The sequence below is a fragment of the Loxodonta africana genome, chromosome 13, assembly GCF_030014295.1.
Source record: "Loxodonta africana isolate mLoxAfr1 chromosome 13, mLoxAfr1.hap2, whole genome shotgun sequence".
NCBI lineage: Eukaryota > Metazoa > Chordata > Mammalia > Proboscidea > Elephantidae > Loxodonta > Loxodonta africana.
This window is the reverse complement of record NC_087354.1, coordinates 43,608,551-43,633,909: the sequence shown is the minus strand read 5'-3', so window position 1 is coordinate 43,633,909 and position 25,359 is coordinate 43,608,551. Positions and strand designations below refer to the sequence as shown.

The 25,359-nt window shown below is 40.8% G+C and overlaps 2 protein-coding genes across 14 annotated transcripts in view; one reads left to right on the top strand and one right to left on the bottom strand.

Annotated features, from left to right (window-relative positions):
• MYO9A (myosin IXA) overlaps positions 1 to 1,750 on the bottom strand; it is a 247,598-nt gene extending 245,848 nt beyond the window's left edge. For 3 of the 13 annotated variants that reach the window (XM_023552880.2, XM_010593724.3, XM_023552881.2), the window contains exon 1: positions 1,031 to 1,229. The gene's annotated coding sequence lies outside the window, so the exon portion shown is untranslated. Of the gene's footprint in view, positions 1 to 1,030; positions 1,231 to 1,399; positions 1,425 to 1,637 lie in introns of those variants that run through there. The other 10 variants (XM_023552883.2, XM_010593726.3, XM_010593727.3 and 7 more) reach the window with 6 other exon arrangements.
• Positions 1,686 to 25,338, top strand: SENP8 (SUMO peptidase family member, NEDD8 specific). The gene is made up of 2 exons (XM_010593723.3): positions 1,686 to 1,798; positions 19,832 to 25,338. The coding sequence occupies exon 2, from the start codon at positions 19,868 to 19,870 to the stop codon at positions 20,504 to 20,506; it is 639 nt and encodes a 212-aa protein (XP_010592025.1). The 5' UTR covers positions 1,686 to 1,798; positions 19,832 to 19,867; the 3' UTR covers positions 20,507 to 25,338.
• The last annotated feature ends 21 nt before the right edge of the window (positions 25,339 to 25,359 follow it).

The window sequence follows — 25,359 nt, the reverse complement described above, 5'->3', positions numbered from 1 at the left end:
TTTATTTTCCCAGTAAATTCAAAAACATCAAAAAAAAAGTCCCCTAGTCCCCTCCAAAACGGTGTGAAAGAGCCGTAAAAATCTCCAAGTAAATAATATATACAGAGGCACAGTTATGTCAATTAGTGTAACGTGATTCTTATAATTCTTATAGAGGCCCCTAAAATGTCAGATCTGTGCTATCTCACAGATCTGGGCTATCACACGTTCTACAGAAGACAAATGAGGAGCAGCCTCTGTGACCTTGTAATTGTACACACACACCCCATGCCCTGTGCTTCCCTCTCCCTCCCTCCTTTAGTTGCCAGCTCAAACCCTCCAAACGTAGGTCTCAGTGGGTATAAGCCCTACTGGCGGGGAATACACCAGGCTAAGCAAACTCCCCTCCGGACTCCCTGGCAAAGCCTTTCCAACTAAAGAAAGGATCACAACTGGGGAGAAAGAGAACAGATTTGCCGGAATCTGTGGGAGGGGGTAGGGAAGAGGCCGATGCCTGTGACAGCGTCTAAAGTGGGCCTGACTCCAGATCAACTGGGAGAAAAGACCATCACGAAATGCAGTGTCCTAAAGCCGTGATGGGTCAGGGAAGAGCCAGCGGACTTGCCAGTGAGCAGCTGTGAGGGGGGTCGGGGGGCGGCAGTAGCGACAGCTCTGCCTTGGAGGAGGGGGTCGCAGTGGGTTGAGGGGCGGCCGTGGCTGGGTCTCAGGGGAACTAGGATCGGGTCAGCTTATGGGATGTAACGGAGTCTGGCGGCTCCATTACGGATGCTAAGAGAGTCTGAGGGGGTGCTAGTGGGGTCTGCACAAGCACCGCGGGGACTGGAGGGCCGGGACAGCGTCCGACCAATGGAAGATACGATGGGTGGGGTCGACCGGGGCCGAGGTCGAGTATCGGGGAGGCTCGGGCTAGACTCGCTCGCGGGGCGTCTCCGCTGCGGCGGGGCGGGGCGGGGCGGCCGTGCAGAAGCCAAGGAGCGAGACAGAGACGTGGGCTGGGCCGGGGCCTCTGGGCGGCTGGGGCGGGTCTTACCTCGGGCTCCGCCGCTGCGGCCACCACAGTCCCCTCCTCGTCGGCGGAAGCCGCCTCCCAGCCTCGGCCCCAGAGTCAGGCCGGAGGAGGCGGCTGAGGTGGAGGCCACACAGGGTCGGACGGTTTCGGGAGCCTGGGCCCGGCTGCTTCAGCGTCCCGGCGAGCGGCCGCCGCGCATCCCCCGCCCTGTCAGACAGACTCCGCCCGGGCTGGGCAGGCACATCCCCCGCCGCACCCCGCCCAGAGAGCACGCGTTGGACCGCCGCCTCGACTGCTGTCGGCCGCTCTGCGGGTGCCGCGGAGACCGCCTCCGCCGCCTCTCACCGTCCTGGTCGGACTTAGCAGCCTCAGCCAACCGCCGCCGCCTACCTCGTCTGCTACGGCCCGCGCGGCCCCGACCCCGCGCACACGGCCCCGCCCCGCGCGACTCCTCGGCTGCAGGCGAGCAGGCGCGCGCGCACTTACCTCCCACGCCCCCTACTGAGCGCCCCGCCCCGCCCCGCCCCGCCCCCGAACGTGACGCCGCCGGAGTGTACTACATGCGCGTGCGTGGACCCGCCCCATTTCTTCCGCCCCAGGCAGCCCCGCCCGAACTCTTCTTCCTCACCTTACGGCACAACTAGAGACTCTGCCTTAGCTTCTTCCCCTCTGCTAGAGGGCAATGTCGCAAGGTTGAGGAGGAAAACTCTGGGTTTGCGACTGTAGCTCTCGCTTTCCGGCCAATACAGAGGAGCTGAAGGCTGGTTTGGGTGGTGAGGCCCGAGGCAGGTAAGGAGCCGCCTCCTTCCTTCGGTTTGTTTGTGAGTTTGTCCCAGCAGAGGACCGCTTTGCCCCCCACACAGACTCTGGCGTATCCGTGCCCCCTCCCCATTCTGGCGCTGGGTTTTCAGCACCGCCCCTCATAGCGTCCGCCCCTTTCCACTACACACCCGCCCCTTCTCCCCGCATGGCCCCGCCCCTGACCTCCGGTTTCAGGTCTTCATTGCCGTTCAGTCCTCAGACTTTGACTGAGTGCTGTCTGTTCCTTAAAATAAAAATAAATTTTATTTTAAGGCTGCAGAAAATCAGAGGAGAGTAAAATGGTCGCAGGTTTTTGAAGTGCCGTGTAGTATGGGACACGAAGAGAGAATCTGCAGAACAAAAATTATAATAGAAAAAAAGCACAGGATGCTCTCTCAACACAGAAGAAAAAAAAAAAAAAACACTTGCCCAATGGAATCAGTTCCAACTCATGGTGACTGTATGTGTGTCAGAGTAGAACTGTGCTCCAAAATGTGTTCAGTGGTTAATTCTTCGGAAGCAGATCGCCAGGCCTTTCTTTCCACGCGTCTCTGGGTGGACGCCAGCTGCTAACCTCCAGCCTTTGGGTCAGCAGCCGATCGAACAACCGTTTGCACTACCCAAGGTCTCCTGTTTCACTCTTCAGAAGACCATTAAAAGACTAGTGAGCACTAGCCGAACAAGGACATGAAAGAGGAGGCAGAAGCAGAGACAATAACAAGTGCAAAGGCCTGTGACAGTATTGTCCTGGAAGAGTAAAAAGTTAAGAATGTTATATAGCTGGTGGACACCATACTGGTGTAAACTTCTCTTTAAGGAAGCATCTTTGTAAGGGATGAGAGAATATGGGCTACAAGAAATTTTTTTTAAGATAGGAGACTCTTGGGCATAAAAATGTATCATGGGGTGGAGGAGTGGGCCAATTCAAGGGAGAACTCGTTGCCATAGATTCAGTTCCAAATCATAGCAACCCTGTAGGATAGAGTAGAGCTGGCCCATAGAGTTTCCAAGGAGTGGCTGGTGGCTCTTAACTACTGTGTCACCAGGGCTCCAATTTAAAGGAGAGAGAGGCTAATTTATAAAATCAACATTTTGATGCAGACCAAAAACCCAGTGCCGTGGAGTCGCTTCCGACTCATAGCGACCCTGTAAGACAGCGTAGAACTGCCCCGTAGAGTTTCCAAGAAGCGCCTGGTGGATTTGAATTGCCGACCCTTTGGTTAGCAGCCGTAGCACTTAACCACTGCGCCACCAGGGTTTCCTTTTGATGCAGAGCACTAGTGAAATCTTTATCAGTAGGGTTTCAACCTTGTATGTACTTTATAATCACCTGGGAAGCTTTTTTCTATTCAAACTAATACTGTTGCCCCATCCTAGACCAATTAAACTCTGAGGTAGGGTCCAGGCATCAGTTTTTGTTTGTTTGTTTAATGCTCCCCAGGTGACTCTAATGCTCAGGGTTGAGAACCACTAGACTAGAAAGAAGAGAAGTAGGGAAGAGCAGAAAGTTGGGGGAGTTGATGCTGTGAAATTTAAGATGGGGGTTATTTAATGAAAGAGAAAGTTAGGGATGGGATGAGAAACTTGAGCAGAGCAATAAAAGCTTTGAATAACTGCTCTGGGAAATGGGAGAAACAGCTGCTCCTGCCTTCCCTTTCAGAGTTCCATCCCTCTTACTTAGAGCTCCTTCAGTTACTGCCCTCTTCCTTTTCCTTTCCCTTCCATCTAGTATTTATCAGCAGGGAATCCACCCTTAGAGCTCAGCTTTATATATTCTCACAAAGACTAGAGCTAAGCCAGTTTATGCTATTCAAAGACCAAGACCAACTTACATACCTCTAAAGATTACTTACTACACACAGTACCTTGACAGTTTAGAATCTGTGTTCTATTAGTCATTCATTAATCTTTTAAGAAGTACCAACTATAAGTGAGGACTGAGATATAAAGATGTATAATATACAGCCCTAGTAGATTGAAAGAAAAAAAAAAGGTGATGTCAAATACACTCTGAATCATGGGAATCCCCAGGTGTGTCAGAGTAGGACTTGCTCCATAGAGGTTTCAATGGCTGATTTTTTGAAAGTAGATTGCCAGGTTTTTCTTCAGGATATCTCTTGGTGGACTCACAGCCAAGTGTATTAACCATTTGCACTACCCAGGTCACAAAGGATTGGGGAAAACAGGCCTTTAAACGAAGAAGAGCTCACTTGGCAGGCAGAAAAGAACAGTTAAGGCAAAGCCCAGAACAGTGCATGCTACTGTCTACTGTCTATTGTCAGCTACCATCAAGTAGGTCCCCGACTCATGGTGACCTCATGCACAACTGAGAGGAACGCTACCCAAACCTGCAGCATCCCCATGATTGATTGCATTTTGGGCCATGTAGTGCCTAGAGTATTTAATGGCTGGTTTTCGGAAGTAGATCGCCAGGCCTTTCTTCCTAGTCCATCTTAATCTGGAATCTCTTCAGAAACCTCATCAGCACCATAGCAGTGTGCAGAGGACCACTGATAGACCGGTGGTGGCTGCACACGAGGTGCATTGACAGCGAATTGAACCAGGTCTTAACTAGGGTTAATCCCAAAACCTGTCTGTCTACTTCCAGATAAGATTACTGTTGTGTGGTATGGTCAGAGCATAGTATGGAGAGTAAGGGTGGGGCAGAGATGAAGCTTATAAAGTGGGGTGTGAACAGATTAAGAGAAGCCTAGAATTCCATGCCAAAAAGTTTAGGTTTTATATTGTAACCAATTAATAGATATAAATAATAGAGGTTCTTAACCTCTTTATGCCATGGACAGCTTTGGCATTGTGGCCTGTGGACCCTATCTCAGAATAATGTTTTTAAATGTAGGAAATAAAATATATAGAAATATAAAGGAAACCAATTTTATTGAAACCATTTTTATTTTCAAAATATTAAAGCAAATGTGTAAGTTATATATGTGCTACTTTATGGAGTATGTAATACCAAAAACCAAACCCACTGCTGTCGGGTCCACTCTGACTTACAGGAACCCTATAGGACAGAGTAGAACTACCCCATAGGGTTTCCAAAAAGCACCTGGTGGATTCAAACTGCCAACCTTTCGGTTAGCAGCCATTTAGCTATTAGCCACTATGCCACCAGGATTTCCCTAATACTTAGCAGCTTTTTTTTTTTTTTTTTTTAGCAGCAGGTCTAATTATGTAAAAAAAAAAAATTATGTAATTACAAAGTGATAATGAGCTTAAATAGTATCTTTGAGATATTTGTATCTCAACTTTAATGTGATGTGAAAATATCAGATTTCTAACACTAATAAAGATGTAGATATGGCTGATATGGTTTATTGCCTATACTTATAATTGAAGAAAATGCTAAATTTCAGCCAGAGATTATTGAAAATAAATGTAACTTTTTTCCCAGTCCAAGTTCATGAAACCCTTAATTTCTAGCCACAACCTTACCCATAAATCCCAGGTTTAAAAGAACCCTTGATGTAAAAGTTTTAAGCAACAGCATGACAGATCAGATCTGTGTTTGAGAAAGGTACTAGAGAAGTGTTCACTTTCCATCCTCTCTGTTGAGGTAGAATGGGAGAATATGGACTGGCTCTTTTCTTCTCCTGTTCCTCCTGTACTTCAGTAACAAACAGTACTAATCTATAGCTGCCTAACAATCTGGGCCGGCAGTGGGAATGACCTTGTAGGTGTGTAAGTACATGGGAGCAGTCAAACCATTGACATGGAGTTGATTCCGACTCACAGCAACCCGATAGGACAGAATAGAACTGGCTCATAGGGTTTCCGAGCCTGTAAATCTTAATGGCAGCAGACTGCCACGTTATTTTCCCGCAGAGCAGCTGGTGGATTTGAACCACTGACCTTTGGGTTTTTGTTTGGCAGCCAGACACTTTAACCATTGGGCCACCAGAACAGTACTAGGAAATAAATCAGGAAAAGTAGACTGAATCTATTTTTGTGGAAATCCTTAAATGCCAGACTGTAATTTGTATGTACTTAATTCGATAGACAACAGAGAGATGTTGAAATTCTTGGAGTAGAATAATGTAATTAGAGTTCTATTCAAAAAATTAGTTTTGTAGTAATGTGTAGGTTGGATTGTCAAGGGAGTTAGGAATGAAGAGACTAGACAAAGGAATAAATCATGTATTTATTTGTAGCATTTTTAAACAGTGTGTTTGCACATAGCTACCATGTGTTGAACACAGTGTTCCTAGTCCCCTAGTGCTGCTGTAACACAAGTACCACAAATGGATGGCTTTAAAGAAACAAATTTATCTTCTCAAAGTACTAGAGGCTAAAAAGTCCAAATCAGAGCCTCAGCAATGTTAATTCCTTCCCTTTTGATAGCCCAGGGTGTTTTTTGGTATTTCTTGGCTCACATATATCCTCACATATCTGTTTTCCCTCGTGTATTTCTGTGTCTGTCCTGATCTTTTTATAACTCAGAAGTGATTAGATTTAGGATCCACCCTGCACTGGTATGGCCTCTTAACATAAGAGGAAACCCCCTTTCCAAACAGAATCACATCTGCAGGTACAAGGGTCAGAAATTCGACACATATTTGGTGGAGTGGGGAGGTACACAGTTAAATCCATAACGCAGTGAGTTATTTATGAAGTCAAGCAAATTAGGATTTTAGCTTGACCACACTTCAACAGCCTTTATTTATAATATATGTTGTTGTTAGGTGCCTTCGAGTTGTTTCCAACTCATAGCAACACCATGCGCAACAAAACGAAACACTGCCTGGTCCTGCACCATCCTCACAATCATTGCTGTGTTTGAGCCCATTGTTGCAGCCATCGTGTCAGTCCATTCCGTTAAGGGTCTTTCTCTTTTTCACTGACCCTCCACTTTACCAAGCATGATGTCCTTCTCCAGGGACTGGCCCTTCCTGATAACATGTCCAAAGTAAACGAGACAAAATCTCAATATCCTCGCTTCTAAGGAGCATTCTGGCTGTACTCCCAAGACGGATTTGTTCATTCACCTGGCAGTCATGGTATATTCAATAATCGTCACCAACAGCGTAACTCAAATGCATCAATTTTGCTTCGATCTTCCTTATTCATTGTCCAGCTTTCACATGCATATGAGGCAACTGAAAATACAGTGGCTTGGGTCAGGTGCACCTTAGTCCTCTAAGTGACATCTTTGCTTTTTAACGCTTTAAAGAGGTCTTTTGCAATATGTTTTTTGATTTCTTAATTGCCGCTTCCATGGGCATTGATTGTGGGTCCAAATAAGATTGAAATCCTTGACAACTTCAGTCTTTTCTCCATTCATCATGATTGTTTATTGGTCCAGTTATGAGGGTTTTTTTCTTTATGTTGAGATGTAATCCATACTGAAGGCTGTAGTCTTTGATCTCCATCAGTAAGTGCTTCAAGTCCTCTTCACTTTGAGCAAGCAAGATTATATCATCTGCATATAACAGGTTGTTAATGAGCCTTCCTCTAATCCTGATGCCAAGTTCTTCATATAGTCCAGCTTTTCAGATTATTTGCTCAGCATATAGATTGAATAAGTATGGTGAAAGGATTCAGCCCTGATGCACATCTTTACTGATTTCAACCATGCAGTATCCCCTTGTTCTGTTCCAACAACTGCCTCTTGGTCTGTGTACGGGTTCCTCATGAGCACAATTAAGTGTTCTGGAATTCCCTTTCTTCACAATATTATCCATTACTGTATGTACCAGAATAAAATGTCCACTCCTTTATAAAATATTTTACTCAGACTTCTCATTTAATGGCCTCCCCACACACTGTCTGCCCCCGCCGTTCATTTCAGATTTCACAATTGTGTGAAGTCATTTCTCAAAACATGTCAAGCAAAGTCAATATATGTTTTACCAAGTTTATACTGAGGGAAAAAATTGTACACAATTACAGATAGAACCCTAGAGGTAGAAATGGTAGGCTGGGAATAAAATTATTTTCATGATCAATGACATGTTAGCCATTGATAGCCATGCCAAATAAACAGAGTGGGAACCCTGGGTAGCATAAACACTTACCTTGTCTGCTACCAACTGAAAGGTTGGCTGTTCAAGCCCACACAGACATTCCTTGAAGAAAGCATGGAAGTCTACTGAAAAATCAGCCATTGAAAACCATCTGAAGTACAGTTCTCCTTTGACAGACATTGGGTCACCATGAGTCAGAGTCTATTCAATGGCAATTGGTAATAGCAGAGCAACAAACAGCCTTAGTGTTAGATGAAATCCTAAAAGACCTCTTAGTCCATCTTCCTGGCCCAAGGCAGGAATGAATGGAAATTAATAACATTACCATATATCATCATCACACCAAATGGTCTCTCTGCTTGTAGAGTTATATTTCTCTGTGAAATATCAGTGTTAGAGGGTTAGTGTTCAAATTATTTATAAAATTCAGAAAAATATTTTGTTTATAAGAATTTTGTTTCTAGTAGTTTTGTAAAATATATTTCATATATTTACAACAATGACAAAAAAAATTGTAGCTGCTGGGGCTGTTTATGTACAACCAAACACCTCATGAGATTTGCTTCCTTAAATTGGAGGTTTAGGGTCATGGTTTCATGGGACATCCTAGTTAATTGACCTAATAATGTGTTTAGGGCTTCACTTCTATCTCCTAGTTTGTTGCATAGTGCTTGGGGTACTAAAAACTTGCAAGTAGCCATCTAAGCACAACAGTGATCTCAGTTCACCTGGAGTGACAGAGGAAGAAGGAGAGTCATGAATAGGAGGATATGGAATGTGTGGCTAATTGGCTTCTTTGCCATGAGACCAGAAGAACTAGATGGTGCCTGGCTACCGTTTACTAAACATTTTGATCAGACATTCCATAGAAGAATCCTGATCAAAAGGAGGAAAATGCAGAACAGAATTTCAAAGTCTGATGGACTCCAGACTTCCTGGAGCCGTGGAGGGTGGATGAACCCCCAAAACTTGCCCTGAGATAATCTCTAAACCTTACGCCAAAAATATCCCCTGAAATCATCTTAAAATCAAACAGTAGTTTGGCTTAAATAGTAAAAAAAAGTCTGCCTTGAGCATTATGATCTTTTAAGAACTATATGGGATCAAATTGCTAACAGCAACTGGAAAGATTAGATAGGAACTTCAGGGGGCAGTGAGTTTATGTCAGTGGGGGAGGAACAATTCAGGAAAGGAGGGTGAGAATGGTTGTACAACTTAAAGAATGCAATCAGTGTCACTAAATTGTACACGTAGAAACTGTTGAATTGGTGTATGTTTTCCTGTGTATATTTTCAAAATAAAAGAACTAAAATATATATATATTTCATTTCTGTATTTTTTTTTTTTTTCCCAAGAAAAAAGCATTTGTTAAAACCACTCCAGTATGTCTGGCACTGAAGATACAGGGATGAGTACAATCTAACCTCTACCCTAGAGAGAGAGAGAGAAATCTGATTGTAATTTTTACACACCACTTAATACAAATCTCAGATTGGTGTGGGTTTAGCATTTAAAAGGAAATATTTAATTGGGGGAATTGAAGCCCACCCCCCAAAAAAAGGCTTGAACTTCCTTCCTGAAAATATTTCAGTTTATGCTGCCATGAAAAGCACATGAGGTCTTGGATATAATTATTTTTTGTGAGACTGAAAATGGAATCATACATAGAAATTGGACGTAATCTTCTGATTTTAGCAAGCATCAGATTCTTTTTAAATCTTTGTGTTTGTAGAAGAGAGAATAGAAAAACTTAAGCTATTTTTCTCCAGAGGACAGAAGTAAAACTAGTGGATTGGAACATAGTTCAACGTAAGAGTAGGAGGTATGTAATTTTTTTTTCCAAAATGGAAATAGCTGTGTTTTCTGGTTATGTGTTCATTATAAAATAAAAGAGGGAAAAAATAAAACAGTATCAAAAAGTAGAAGGAAAAAAGCAAAAAATTATTAATAATCCTACCTCTTAAAACTATAAAGTTTTGACGGATATCATTCTTGATTATTTTTGTATATTATCATCAAATTTTTACATAACTTTACTTTTTCACAACATATCATGAACATCTTTCTATGTTAACATATTTATGTCTACAACTTTATATTTAATAGTTGAGAAATACTCCATTGTATGGAAACCCTATTATCTAAATTTTCCAGTCCTCTTTTGAACATTAAGGTTGCTTCCAATTTTTCTGTTATAAATATTGCTGCCATCTCGTTAAATTTTTGCATATATCCTTAATGTTTCTTTAAGGTAAATTTCTAAAAATGGTATTTCTACAAATGTAACATTTCATAAGACTTAAAATATAATGACAAATTATCCTCCTGAAAGCTTGTTTGTTTACAGTCTATCAATACTAAGAGTACCCATTTTCCTGTAATCTCTCACCCATTTCCCATAGTCTGGGTTTTATCAGTCTTCTTCATCTTTCCTAATCTGATGGAAATGAACCTGAAAAATGAAATCTTGCTTTAACTTGGATTTTTTTGATTAGTAACTAGTAAAGGGGGGGCATTGAGTATCTTTTTCCGGTTATTGACCAGTTGTTTATTGTATTAGCCTCTATTTTTTACAATGCTTTTGTTTTAGTTCTTAACATTTAAATTCTTACTCCGTCTGAAATATAATTTGATATAAGATAGGGATCTAACTTTTTTTTTAATCAAGCAATTAATAGATTGTCCCAATGCCATTTATTAAATAATCCAGCGTATCCCAAACTTCAGTGCACAGACAGTAGGTGCTAATTGTACTAAAAATTCTACCGTAAAAAAGGTGCTAATTCTACTTTTAAAAAAAAAAAAGTGTTCCCAGGAGATTTTTTAGAGTGGTGAAAATAATCTGCATAATACAGATTATTTGGTATGGTACAGTATGATACTAATACTATACATTGGTCAAAACCCACAAAACTTTACTGCACAGAGTGAACCTTAATACATATAAATTTAAAAAAATCAACCAGGAGTTTAGGGAGTTCCAGAATGTAATACAGACTGTGACAAAATAATTTAACTCTATTAAAAATACATGACATAATCTCATGAAAAGGGGGTGGGAGAAAAGGGATTGAACTGTCTATAGCACCATACTCCAATTGGTAAAGTTGTTTCTCATGGTAGTACAGGTTAGCCGTTATGAAACTGATGTACATGAACGATGAGACCAATTAAATAAGAAAATGGATGCCAGATGGTTGAAACCAATCTTCTCACTTTTAATACAGGGAGGCTATAGATTAGCAAAGAAAGAAGGCTAGAATAAATCCAGTGGGTACTAACTCACATCCATCTTAATACAGATAGATAAATACAAAAATGATTATACATGAGTTATTATACATACATATATTTCCTTGTTCTTTTAGCTGAGAGTAACTAGAAGCAATAGCACCTCAGTAGCAGTGAGCACACCAAGCATCCAGATCTTGGTTTCTAATCCTATTCCCCGATCAAAGGAACTAGACTCCTTGCAGAAATGGTTGATTTTGGAGATGGGACAGAAAATATAAAAGTTGAGCCTGGAGCACCCGAGAGTGCCAGAATATAAAAAGCACTTAAAAAAGAAAAGACAGGGGCATGTCAAAAATAAAAATGTAAAAGCCAACCTGAAAGAGCTCCCAAAGGCCAAACTTAGAACAATGTGAGCTACAAAATAAATATCATTGAATTATAACCCAAAATATAAAAGATATAGTAATGAAATTAGATAGTAGATAAGAACTACTTTAGGTGAAGGGAAAGACAGCACACAATACGGGGAGGTCAGCACAATTGGACTAAACCAAAAGCAAAGAAGTTTCCTGAGTAAACTGAATGCTTCGAAGGCCAGCCAGCAGGGGCAGTGGGGGACCATGGTTTCAGGGGACATCTAAGTCAATTGGTATAATAAAATCTATTAAGATAATACTGTGCATCCCACTTTGAAGAGTGGCGTCTGGGGTCTTAAAACACTAGCAAGTAGCCATCTAAGATGCATCAGTTGGTCTCAACCCACCTGGATCAAAGGAGAATGAAGAACACCAAGGACACAAGGTAATTACGAGCCCAAGAGACAGAAAGGGCCACATGAACCAGCGACTACATCATCCTGAGACCAGAAGAACTAGATGGAGCCCGGCCACAACCGATGACTGCCCCGACAGGGAACACAACAGAGAACCCCTGAGGGAGCAGGAGAGCAGTGGGATGCAGACCCCAAATTCTCATAAGACCAGACTTAATGGTCTGACTGAGACTGGAAGGACCCCGGTGGTCATAGCCCCCAGACCTTCTGTTGCCACAGGACAGGAACCATTCCCGAAGCCAACTCTTCAGACATGGATTGGACTGGACAATGGGTTGGAGAAGGATGCTGGTAAGGAGTGAGCTTCTTGGATCAGGTGGACACTTGAGACTATGTTGGCATCTCCTGCCTAGAGGGGCGATGAGAGGGGGGAGGGGGTCAGAAGCTGGCGGAAAGGACAGGAAAAGAGAGTGGAGGGAGGAGAGTAATTGGGAGTGTGTAGCAAGGGTTCTTGTGTGAGAAACTGACTAGATTTGTAAACTTTCACTTAAAGCACAATAAAAATTATTTTAAAAAAAGATATAGTAATGAATCCATATTGATAGAAATAAATGATTGAATAAAATAAATGGAGGAGAAGAGACAGTAAATCTCCTGTGCAGAGGAATTCCAAACAATTTATGTAAATACTTCCCCATCAACGGGTTGGAGCTTCACTCCCCGCACACTGAGTATGTGTTGCTCTTTGTGTCCTGCTTATGAAAAGTAGAATATGAAAAGGTAACTTTACAGTAGAGAAACCTGACAAACACTACCTTGGACAGATAAATTAGCATCACCCATAATCATTCTGTTGCATGCACGTTTGATATGATGTATTGAAAATGTCACTTATTATTTGTGGCTTTCCGCCCCAAAACCTATAACACTAGTAAAAAAAAAAAAAGGGGGGGGGGCTCTATGGTCAAATGAGTTTGGGAAAATATTGGACCAAAAAAAAGCTAAATATGTTTATTACGAAAATTCTTCCAGCCTCTAACCTGCTTGTGAGCGTTCTGAATCTCCAGTAAGGTAGTATTAGGATACAGCATTTACCTAACTTACTCAACTATGTAATCTTATTTTTTTTTCTTTCAAGAAATACCTATGAAAGCCCATGGAACTGTGCTGTCCGATGCAGCTGTTTAAATTTAAATTAAATTTAGTCAGTTCCTCAGTCATAGTAGCCACATTTCAAGTGCTTAATAGCCATATGTGGCTAGTGGCTACTGTATTGGACGTTGCAGATTAAAGAATATCTTCACCAAGTTCGTGGCATAGCGCTGGGGTCTTAACAGTACAACAGTTGGTCAGAGGACGGAAAGTCAGGAATAGGAGGAGGAAATGGAATGTGTGGCTAATTGCCTCTGTGAACAACTACCTCCCTTGCCATGAGAACTGAAGAACTAACTGGTGCCTGGCTATCTTTACAAAACATACAGATCAACAAGTCCATAGAAGAACCCTGATCAAAGAGGGGAGAATATAGAAAAGAATTTCAAATTCTTACGGACTCCTAGAGCCAAGGGTACTGGATAAACCCCTGAAACTATTGCCCTGAGATAATGTTTAAACCTTAAACCAAAAATACCCCCTGAAGTCTTGTTAAAACCAAACAATAGTTTAGCTTAACTGGTAAAGAATATCTGCCTTGAGCATTGTGCTCTTTTAAGATCTATCAATATGGAATCAAATTGACATCAGCAACTTGAAAGATTAGATAAGAAACTTAGGGGGCAGTGAGTTTATGTTAATGGGGGAGGAACAACTCAGAAAAGGAGGGTGAGAATGGTTACACAACTCAGTATAATCCATGTGACTGAATTGTGGAAACTGTAGAATTGGTATATGTTCTGCTGTCTATATTCTCAACAACAACAAAAATAAAATATAAAAAAATGCATGTATATCACACAGCTACTTGTGAGCCAGTCCCCTGCACGATTTTCCATGGGAGCAGAAATTTAACAATTCTTGGCACGGACAGGAAGTTTGACTAGAAGAGAGAGTAAAGACTCAACAATTCTAAGACTCTGTAAACCTAAAATTTGTATACTAAACATTGCTTTGCAGAACTTTTGTATCATATTGAGATCTGTACTTCATTATTCATTCATTTATTCTATTATTATTTATTGAGTACGTCCCTGATGAGCACTGTTTTAGGCCCCAGGACTAGTACGATAAACAAGACAGACAAGGTCCCTTGATTTCCCTTATTCTCATGGAGCTTATATTCTTGTTCCAGAGAGAGAAGGAATTAACCAACAAGCAAATAATTTTTTAAAAAACGATCAGATAGTCGTGATTGCTATACAAGGAATTAAAATTAGAGGATGTCATAGAGAGTGACTGGGTAACCTCTTTATACTGGTTATCAGGGAAAATCTCTGTGAATGAGTGACATTTAAGCTGAGATCACACAGAAGGCGCCAACCCCAGAAGATCCAGGCAGAGAGAATAGCTAGTACACCAGCTCTCAGGAGGGAAAAAGTGTGGCATGTTGAGGAAGAAAAAGAACCTTGGTTTGATTAGAACTTAGTGAAGCAGAGGGACAGCAGTTAACAGGAGCTGTGGTTGAAGAGGTAGCTGGGGCCATATAATTATGTAAGCTTTTTTGCAATTTTTTCTAAGTGTGGTATTACAACTGGAAAGTTGTAAGCAGGAGACAGACATGACTTTACTCTTTTAAACATCTACTCTGACACAGCTGTATGGAGAATTAATTGGAGGGGGCCTGTAGTGGAAATAAGGAGACCTGTTAGACTAGGTCAAGACAAGAAATGATGGGTTTGATTAAGATGATAATAGTGAAGGCGGGAAGCACTGGACAAATTCAGAACATTTGGCTATAGAATCAACAGAATTTGTTATGGATTAGATGTGAGCTGTGAAGAAAATAGAAAACTCTAGGATGTTGTCTGTATTTCATTATACAGTGCTAAGTTCAATTTCAGGTCTGATTGATTCAGGTACAGTTGTCATGCAGGAGACACTAATATATTTTTACCAAAGGAATGAATTTGCTTTAATAAATGGATTGCTGCTATATACATTTAAACTACTAAAGCACAAGCTTGTGCTTATATCTTTATTAAATATTAGGAAGTCAGGTTCCTGAGTATTAGGGGGTTATGTTACAAGCACTTCAGTTATGGACAATAACTAGACTCTTCCCACCAAAGTATCCAAGCAGGCAGAGTAAAGTGAATGAAGCAGAGAAAATTGCCTGCCATGGGCACAAAAGTTCTATGAAAATGTCATATTTTATTTTTTTTAATTCATGTTTATTTTGCATTTTATTCTACAATATGGCCATGTTTACATTAATTTATAATATTGCAGGTTACCAGTTAAATTGCTTGCATCTTTCCCCTCCAAAGCTAGTGAAATTGAGGCCCTAAGAAGATGCGCTCTGCTTAGCCTGTGTTTTTGTTTTTTACTTTTGTTAATATCTAATGGCACCCAGCCATGTATCCATTTTGAGAAACACAGAGCTTATCTGTGAGCGTGTGGTGCAGTTCAATACAGTTTGAAACAGTAGCCAAAAGAGGTAAGAGGGGAGCTGTGCTTAAAAACTGCTGACTTCTATAATCTTCATTTAAAATGTGAGTAGAACTGCTGCATTTTGTAATGTATTTCAAAAACAGCCGAGTAAGGCTATCTCTTTTTTTTAAAGAGCCATTACAGAACAGTTAGGGGGGAAAGGAGTTAAATTCACAATTTGGGATGGTATGTTTTCCACTGGAGTCCCTGGGTGATGCAGACGATTAAAGCACTTGGCTGCTAATCAAAAGATCGATGGTTCAAGTCCACCCAGAGGCAGATTGAGTTCATCTAGAGGTACCTCAGAAGAAAGGCCTGGCGATCTACTGAAAAATCAGCCATCCAAAGCCCTAAGGAGTACAGTCCTCGGATACACATAGGATGGCTGTGAGTTGGCATCAACTCAACAGCAGCTTTTTTTATGTTTTCTTTTGGGTCTTACCAGTCGCTGGCTGGCAGAAACGCTTTGCACTTTACTGCAAACCTAAAGAAGCCCTGGTGACACAGTGATTAAGACCCCAGCTGCTAACCAAAAGGTCAGCAGTTCAAATCCACCAGCTGCTCCTTGGAAACCCAATGGGACAGTTCTCCTCTGTCCTGTAGGGTCACTATGAGTTAGAATGCACCCGACAGCAACGAGTTACCAACCTCAAGGTGGGCAGTTCCAACCCACCTAGTGGTACCATGGACAAAAGACCTGGTGATCTGCTTCTGTATGCTTCTGTAAGGATTTCAGCCAAGAAACCCCTGTGGAGTAGTTCTACTCCAACATATGGGGTCACCATGATAGTAATAAAATCAACAGCAATGAGTTTGGTGTGTGTGTTTTTTGTTTGTTTTTTAACTTTTTGGCTTGACCAAAAGCTAGTTTAGTTCCATTTACTTTAAATTTTGGGGGGTTAAACTTTTGCAACCATGCCACAGGGAATAGGATTGGGGCCTTGATTGACTGTGTGGTGGATATTTTAAAAGTAAACAAGTAAAACACAAAACACTGTTTTCTACAGAGACTCTTGATTCTGCCTGTGGGCACTCACTCCAAAATGAGATGAGTGCCTCTTAAAACAGTCCTCTCCTTGTCACCTTGTCGGTTCCTGTAGGCTCCTGTCCCTTCCTGGATTGGCTGTCAAGTTGAGGGTCTCATTTTACCTGGAAGCATAGAGTAGCAGATCTTCAGATATTTGCCAGACAGTACAGTCTAGCACCCCCACTGTGCAGTATTCGCAGTTTTTGTTAAAAGCGTGGAGGATAGATATTGTATTCAGGGAGGCTTGCATGAGGCACATACAGTCATTCTGCTTTCATATGCACTTGCTCTTAGATCAAGTCAAATCAGCAGCAAGCTGAGTACAGTCACCCCTCAGTATCTACAGGGGATTGGTTCCCAGACCCCACAGATACCAACATTTGAGAATGATCAAGTCTGTTACATAAAATGGCACAGTATTTGCATTATAACCTATGTACATCCTCTGGATACTTTAAATCATCTCTAGATTGCCTATAATATGTAATACAACAGAAATGCTGTAAATAGTTGTTATAATATATTGTCCAGTGATAGCACTCAACGCTCCAGTAGCCTTTGAGAGATTGCTTTGACCACTTAGTTGCTTTTTAGGAGCCATTTTTTCACAGAAACAAAGGGTGCACACAACACAAGTAGCAAAAACGAGAGGCGAGGGGAACAACACTCAAAGGAGTGCCAGAGAGAGACTGACGATCTGGGAAATGGCAGGAGGCTACAGCAGGCTATGCCTACACATCACTTCCTTCACATGGATTCAGCATAGTGCTCAGCGCATGGAAAATACCAGTTTTGCTTTTGGGAACTTTCTTTTTTTGTACCCTGAATATTTTCAATCCATGATTGGTTGAATCCGTGGATGCCAAATCCCAAACCTGCAGATACAGAGGGCCGACTGTACCTAACCAAACCAGACACACTGCCATCAAGTCGATTCTGATTCATAATAACCTTATAGGACAGAATAGAACTGCCACATAAAGTTTTCTAGGCTGTAATCTTTACAGAAGCAGATCCTGCTCCCATGGAGCAGCTGGGTAGGTTTGAACCACCAGTCTCTTGGTTAGCAGCCAAATGCCTGACCCTTACTCTACCAGGGCTCCTCACTTGGTATATAAACTCACTGCCGTGGAGTTGATTCTGACTCATAGCGTCCCTATAGGGACAGGGTAAAACTTCCCCATAGGGTTTCCAAGGCCATCATCTTTATGGAAGCAGACTGCCAGTCTTTCTCCTGTGAAGCGGCTGGTGGGTTTGAACCACCAACCTTTCAGTTAGAGAGCACCTTAACCACTGTACCACTAGGGCTTCAGCAGGGCTCCCGCTGAGTACTCAGCCTCCACAAAATAGCTTTTACTAGATTGCTGTGTGCACTCATTTGCCATCAGGCTAGGTATTAAAGGTCATTATAAGAAACAATCCTATGTAACTATTGCATTTATCGTAAGGCTATTGTGGGACATTATTCATCATGACATACTGTGTCTTCTTTTATCAAGATTGCTTGAGGAAAAACTGCCTGATGTTAACACAGAGATTGTTTTTACTTCTGTGCAGACCCTTTTTTACCTTGTGAGCGTTGTGAATGTTTAACTGAATTCTCTGGTTAGTTGCCAGAAAGCTTAGAGCCAAATCTGTGGCCCATCCGTAACAAATGTGCTCTATGCCTCATCGACTTCATTCCTGGCTCCAATTTATGTGTCTGCTCTAGTTATTCTTTCTGCTTAAGAAAATCTCAATTCATGCTATCGTATTTTGTGTATATATTTTTTTCTCATACGCAGCCTTAAATTGTTTCCGAAGTAGTTCAGATTGTGCTATACTGTACTACGTGCATATAAAACCATCTTCAGTGCTTCTTAGTTACCTCATTTACTTTCGCTTTTTATCTTCAGGGATATTTTATTTTTCTGTATAGGTTTTACAGGGTTTTCATTACATGAAAACAGTTCTGTCACAAAATTTTACTGTTTTAATAGTGTAACCAAGTGTTAAAATAACTGGTCTAACGGCTATAGTTGATTAGAATGATATAATTCTAGCCCAGTCTCTTAAAAGCAGTGTTACTGTTTTTTTTTTTTTTTTTTACAGTATGCTTTGTTTTGTACTGTCCATTCACATGTGACAGTTTTTGCTGTGTGGTTATAGAAATGTTGTGCTGCCAAGTCAGTGCATAGCAGTTAACTCTGTCTGGTAGTCTCCAATGTTGCGTTATCTTCTACTTCCTTTAGACTTCTTGTCTTTGCACCCTGCCTTGGGTGATGGCAGGCATATTGATCTCGTCATACAACTCGTGTTGTTTCTGCTTTAAGTTACTCCTGCTTTTGTCTGCACAAGGTAATGTGAATGAGTATCTGTTTCCAAACCTCACTGGTGTTGATTGGCTTGGAGCGCTCCCGGATTTTCCAGTTTATTTTACTAGTGTCATCCAAATGATAATATGGTGATTATTTGTACAACATTTTATACTCTTTTAGTACCTTTGAGAAAAATTATTTGGCCTTCTGTACAACTATTGGAGGTACATAAGGAAGGCATAAACCTTTTTATACTCTTTTAGTACCTTTGAGAAAAATTATTTGGCCTTCTGTACAACTATTGGAGGTACATAAGGAAGGGATGTCAAAAACAAGGCCAAAATCATTTAAATGACTGGCTCAAGATGATAGCAACAAATCAGCAGTAGAACTAGGGCTCGACCCTGGTCTCTTAATTCCTATGCCATACTACCTTTCAACGCCAAAAGAATTTCTTACTTATACTATCAACATTACATAATCTTTATCTTATCCTTTGAGGTTAAAGATATGAAATGGATGAAATAATCCCCAGTGCTCATAGCTGGGCAGAATCAGTAATGAACCTCATTTGTATTACTCTCATGACTTTCTGTTCTTGAATTTATGGTTCCTTTTAACTGTAACTCTAATCACTGTCACTTTCCATTATGGAATGAGGAAGCAATATTTCATCTTTCTCCTGAAAACTAAAGTTGAAATGGAAACTATTTCGCTTGGTAATTAGTAACTTTTTTCTTGAGATTCTTTGAAAATTCATTTTTAATACAAAAATAATTTGCCATTGTTATGAGTATTCATTAAAGGGCCAAATATACAGTTAATGCTATGGTTTTTGGTAAAACATTAGCTATGATTTTGACCATTCTCTGCATTGAAAGAGAAAATTAAATGCTTACTGTTTCAGCATGGAAATTTTCCAGTTTTCACTCTAACTAATTGTTCACACAGTACATAAGCTAGGATTCCTTGAGTGTTTACTCTTAACTAGGCATTATTGCTAAGCACTTTACAATTATATTTAATCTTTACCAAAACCTTGTAGAGTAGCTGCTGTTTATGATCCTCATTTTATAGACAGGCATCAGCTTCAACAGTAAATATTATCTTCTGCCTCTCCTTCAGCTTCTAGAATTTTGGATCAACCCTGGACAGTAGAGGATGGACCCTGTGGTCTTGAGTTACATGGACAGTTTACTGCGGCAATCAGATGTCTCCCTGTTGGATCCTCCAAGCTGGCTCAATGACCACATTATTGGGTTTGCCTTTGAGTACTTTGCTAACAGTCAATTTCGTGACTGCTGTGACCAAGTCTGCTTCATCAGCCCTGAAGTCACCCAGTTCATCAAGTGTACTAGCAACCCAGCGGAGATGGCCATGTTCCTTGAACCCCTGGCCCTCCCCAACAAGAAAGTGGTGTTTTTAGCCATCAATGATAACTCCAACCAGGCAGCTGGAGGAACCCACTGGAGTTTGTTGGTTTATCTCCAAGATAAAAATAGCTTTTCCCATTACGATTCCCACAGCAGGAGCAACTCAGCACATGCAAAGCAGGTAGCACAGAAACTGGAGGCTTTCTTAGGCAGAAAAGGAGACAGACTGGCCTTTGTGGAGGAGAAAGCCCCTGCTCAACAAAACAGCTATGACTGTGGGATGTATGTGATATGTAACACTGAGGCCTTGTGTCAGAACTTCTTTAGGCAACAGCCAGAAGCACTACTGCAGTTACTCACCCCTGCATACATCACAAAGAAGAGGGGAGAATGGAAAGATCTCATTACCAGACTTGCTAAAAATTAACTGTTGAGGCATATCTGTGGCTTTTGAAGTCATCTCTTTCTGCCAGTCTCCATTTGTTGGATGACTGCAGTCTCAGTGCCTGAGGGAAGGTGCCTGGTAGAGGAAAACTCTAGTATTCTTACTTTTTCCTGGAGGAATGTCATCTTCTGCATTATCCTAATGGACAGTTTCACTTTAATCCTCACTTGGGAGCATTATGTTCTGTGAAAATGTCTTGAAGTAATGCATCAAAACCTTAAAACCAACTTATCTTAACATTTATTACATACAAGTTTCAGCTAAGACTTTTCTTTTCCTGTTGGTATCAAATTAATTCCCTGTTGGTCTCCTGTATTCACATTGGCCTGTTCCAAAGAAAAGCAAATGAAAAATATGTGAAATCCAGAGGAATGAACGTTAGTGAAAAGAGACTGACAACTGAAATGCAAGAAGAAAACTATAGAAGAACCAAAAACCTATTGTAAATGCAGCATATCTAAAGACATAAGTGGCTGGAAGCAGATAAACACCTAACTTCATTCAGGACATAAGTATTATTCAGTTCCGTGCTATCTCCTTCCACTTGCCTTCTATCTGCTTAACTGGCTGTCAGCTTAGCCTCTGCAAGTACTTGATAAACATGATGTTAGACTTTCTTCCCCCATCTAATTCCTAAAACGCATTAAGAAAGGAGAAATCTTGAGTAACTGCAAGATAAATGGCTGTCGTGGACCTTTTAGTTTATGCAGAGATTTGCCACTCTGGATTGGTAACAGCTTTTGCTTGCTTTGTTTGTTATCCATGCACTCACTCCATCCTTATACCCAAAGTTCTATGATTCTAAAACTCATAGCTGATAACTGCCAAAGGTTACCTGTTATTTCATGTAAATATTCTGCTTTCCTCTCCTCTCTGTCCGTAATCTGGCAGGATCATTTTCAGGTGTGTCAGGGTGTTTCAGGACTATTATTATATCTGAAATTTACAGTCTTAAAGTTGGTTTGTTTTTGAGATCGAAAGAGAAAAAAATGACCTTTCTCAACCCTTATACTTAATTAAAAATGCAGACAATGTAATTTGAAAAATGTGGAACCGAGAGTAAAAAATGCTATCAGTGAAAATACTGATGTGTTTTTCAGAGTTGTTTCAAATAACTAACAAATGATATATCAGGTATACACATTAATTCTATTCCCAGTAAGAATCTGACTGCAGTGCAGGTGAGACTTGAAAACCAAAGATTAGCTTCAGCTACCTCCCTAGCCTGACCCTGCCCCCAGCCCTCATGGCTCAAAATAACCTCACCACCAAGTAACCACGAAAGCAGTAACTAAGTTCCTTTTAGCCAGAGAGGGAAAACACAGTAAGTGTAGATAAACACAGGTTATATAGCAGGCCTGAGTGACACAAGAGTTGGAACTAGAAGTCACAACAAAAAGCTACAAAGTTTCTAAACGAAGTCAGTATGTTATGGATAAAAAGGAGGCCTAATGGGGACAGGTGGGGACAGGAACAAGATTAGGAACTAACAATCAGCCATAGAGGTGAAATAGGGAGGGAGGGACAGAAAGGAGTGACACAGGTTGGTGATAGGCCAGGAGTGTAGGTAAAGATAAGAAAGTAATACTATTTCAGTAACTGTTGACTTAGCCAGCTAGTCTAGACAATGAAAGAATCAAATCCTTTCCAGGATAAATTGCGATCTTTCTGATAAGGCAAAGTGTGTTTGCTTAAGTATGAGTATCTCTCATTTTAGAGTTAATATATCAGAGAGCAATCTTTTAACTTCCTAAGATTTGCCCCAGAAATAAATTATCTATTTAACTAAGCTAGTTTTTTAGTAAGTCTTAAAAAAAACAAAACAAAAGTTTCCTTTTCCAGATACACAGGACGATATTGGACTGTGTCACAGGTTAGTTTCCTTCTCTAAAACTTTGATATGCCATCTGTAAGTATTAGCATTATAAATGCCAGGCGAATGTAAGAATTGACTTGTAATGTTTCACTAGCTACTGTAATAGCCCATAATGTATGCATCTGCTTGGCCATCCAGCACCGATGTTACATGATACAAGATAGGAAAAAGATCTTTTGCTGGGTGTTATGCCCCCTTCTCTTTTAGAATCAAAAGGATCCAGTCTGTAAAATTCAGCTTCAAAATATTCAAAAGGAAAGGGTAATGAGCAGTTATTAAACACTGAACCACCTGCTTTCAAATATCCTTTTGTATTATCCCATAAGTATATTCACATTAGTCCAACCTGTGTCTTAATACAGAAATCAAAAGGTCACCATACATAAACCCAGCTGTAGATGGTGGTCAAAACTAAAAATAATTATCAGTGGGTTTTCTATTTCATGCTGTCTAAACCACAAATATTTCCATCCTTTGGCTAGGTATCTGTTGAAGTCCCTAAGCACTGGCTCCTTAATCAGATGAGAATAATTTAAAAATCGTAAGTGGATTATTATTTCTGATACACATGCTCTCCTCACTTATCAACACAGGTTCCAAAGACCAGGTCGTCACGTGAAATCGGCATTATGCAAAAATGCAGGATGACTACATCGTCATATAACTGCCCAATTACATCATTACATAACTGCCAAACCACTGAGAATCATGGCCCAGCCAAATTGACACGAAACCTTAACCATCACAGCCAGCATTACTCTTGCCTCCCACCTCGGTGTTTGTTACTGCCAGACATACGTCATTAATGTGCAAAATAGTCGGTAGATTTTTTACTATTGTTGTAAACAGGGAATGTAGGATAATGAGATAGTTGATAAGGAGAAGGCGTATTCCTTATTTTTATATTATGCTGTAATTTTTACTATATCTGTATTGACCATATGTTTTATAATATGGTATTCCATCGAAATGGCAAACTAGAATCTCTCAGTCACAAGGTTATTTACTGATGTTGAAAGAACTTTTCCTTCTACCACTAAAAATACGAAAGGAGAAAATATTTACAGACAGTTACATGCTGTGGTATTGGAAAAAGTGTGAATTTTTTAACCAAACCCAAGCTCTATTCCTTATAAATTTATAGTCTTGGGCAAGTTTGAGATTCAATATCCTCATCTGCAAAAGGAAGACAGTAGTTTATTTAAGAGGTATAAGGATGGAGGGAGTACCTGGGTGGCATGAACAGTTAAACACTCTGCCACTAACCAGAAAGGTTGGAGGTTCAAATCCACCTGGATGCACCTCGGAAGAAAGGCCTGGCATTCTGCTTCCAGAGAATCAACCATTGAGAACCCTATGGAGCGTGGTTCTACTCTGACTCAGGTGGGGTCACCATGAGTTAGAATCGACTCAACAGCAACTGGTTTATAAGGATTAAGATACCATATGGAAAGCGTATAATAGATACTAAAGTAAACCACATTTCCCTTCAGTGCTACTGCCTAGTTCCATTTAAGACTAACAGCGAGTTTGAAAACTTAGCCTTACATTGCCATGCAGCTGAACAGCTGTGTGTTAAAAAAAAAAAAAAAAAGCTTCATTAACACTGTCATGTACAAAAGAGAAACCGGAGGATGGTAAAGAATATAAAATGTATTAGCAACAACTAACCTTTATCTCACTCTGTACTGTGCAGGATGCTTTTTACATACATTATTTCATTTGATTCTAGATAAGAAACAAACTCAGAGAAGCTAAATCACAAATGATAGGGCCAAGACTCAAATGCAGGGCCTGACTCAGCATCTCATATTTTTTTTACTTACTCCACTCCCTGTCTCCCAGAAAATAATGGAAAGAGCTCCATTCTTGAATATTTTAAATGTAATCTCCCCTCACTTTTTAAATTTTATAAATTCACCTGGTATATTACAGGAAACAGTAGTGAGAAATTGTCAGCTCGATTACCTGCTGGGTAGCAGGACTTACACAGTAATGGGCTTTGTTTCATACATTGTCACGTTTGGATCACCTCCTTACATCAATCTACTGATCTAATAAGGCATTTTAAAAGCCCTGCATTTTACTTCCTGTGTTAAAATCACCTTTCAGATTTCTTATATATGAAAGAGGTGAAGTAGGACAAGAATGGCAGCCTGGGAAATCTCACCAAAAAGAGAGAGGGCTCAAAGGAATTGCATCAAATAAGCATGATCTCTGAACAAAAGTGTAAAGATTAATATCTAAGTCCCAAAATGAGGCAGATAAAATTCCACTAAGGAAAAATCAAGTCCTGATGGCACTTAAATGAAGTTTTCTTACGTAGGGAAGAACTGAACATGTCAGAGTGCCAAAGGAAGAGGTGGCCATCTTCAGTATCAACGGTAGGGAAGAGTTATCATCACTCTGGAAGAAAACTCAGATCCTGAAGTTTGTGTTAAAAGACAAGATAAGAGCTACCTCCTTGATCTTTTTCCCTCCATGTATTCAAACCAAGCAGCCAGTGTTTAGAAGGTAACCCTTTCCCCATGATGCTAGCTCAGACCAGGTTTTCTCCGCCACTGCTCCCTCCATCTTCAATCCTCAAACCTGCAAAGCCTTCACTTCCTCCCTTCCTCTCCTGCTTCAGAGAGAAAAAGAAGCTACCAAACAGGAACTCCTTCAACTTTTCTGACACCAAATCTGTAAACCTACCTGTATTTGCCCCCATCCATGAACCTTCCTCACTCCCTAGCTAAAGCTAATAATCCCTCTACCTGTGCACAGGGATCTTGTGCACACAATTCCCCCACACCCACACATCATCATAAACCTCTCTCTACTGGCCCCTCAGCATTTAAATGTGTTAAATCTCCCCCATTCTTTAAAAATAAGTGAAAATACGACCCCATGTTTCCTTTAAATATTGACTTTTTGATTTCCTCCCCTTTGCAGCCGGTTCTACAGTGTCTGTAGTCAG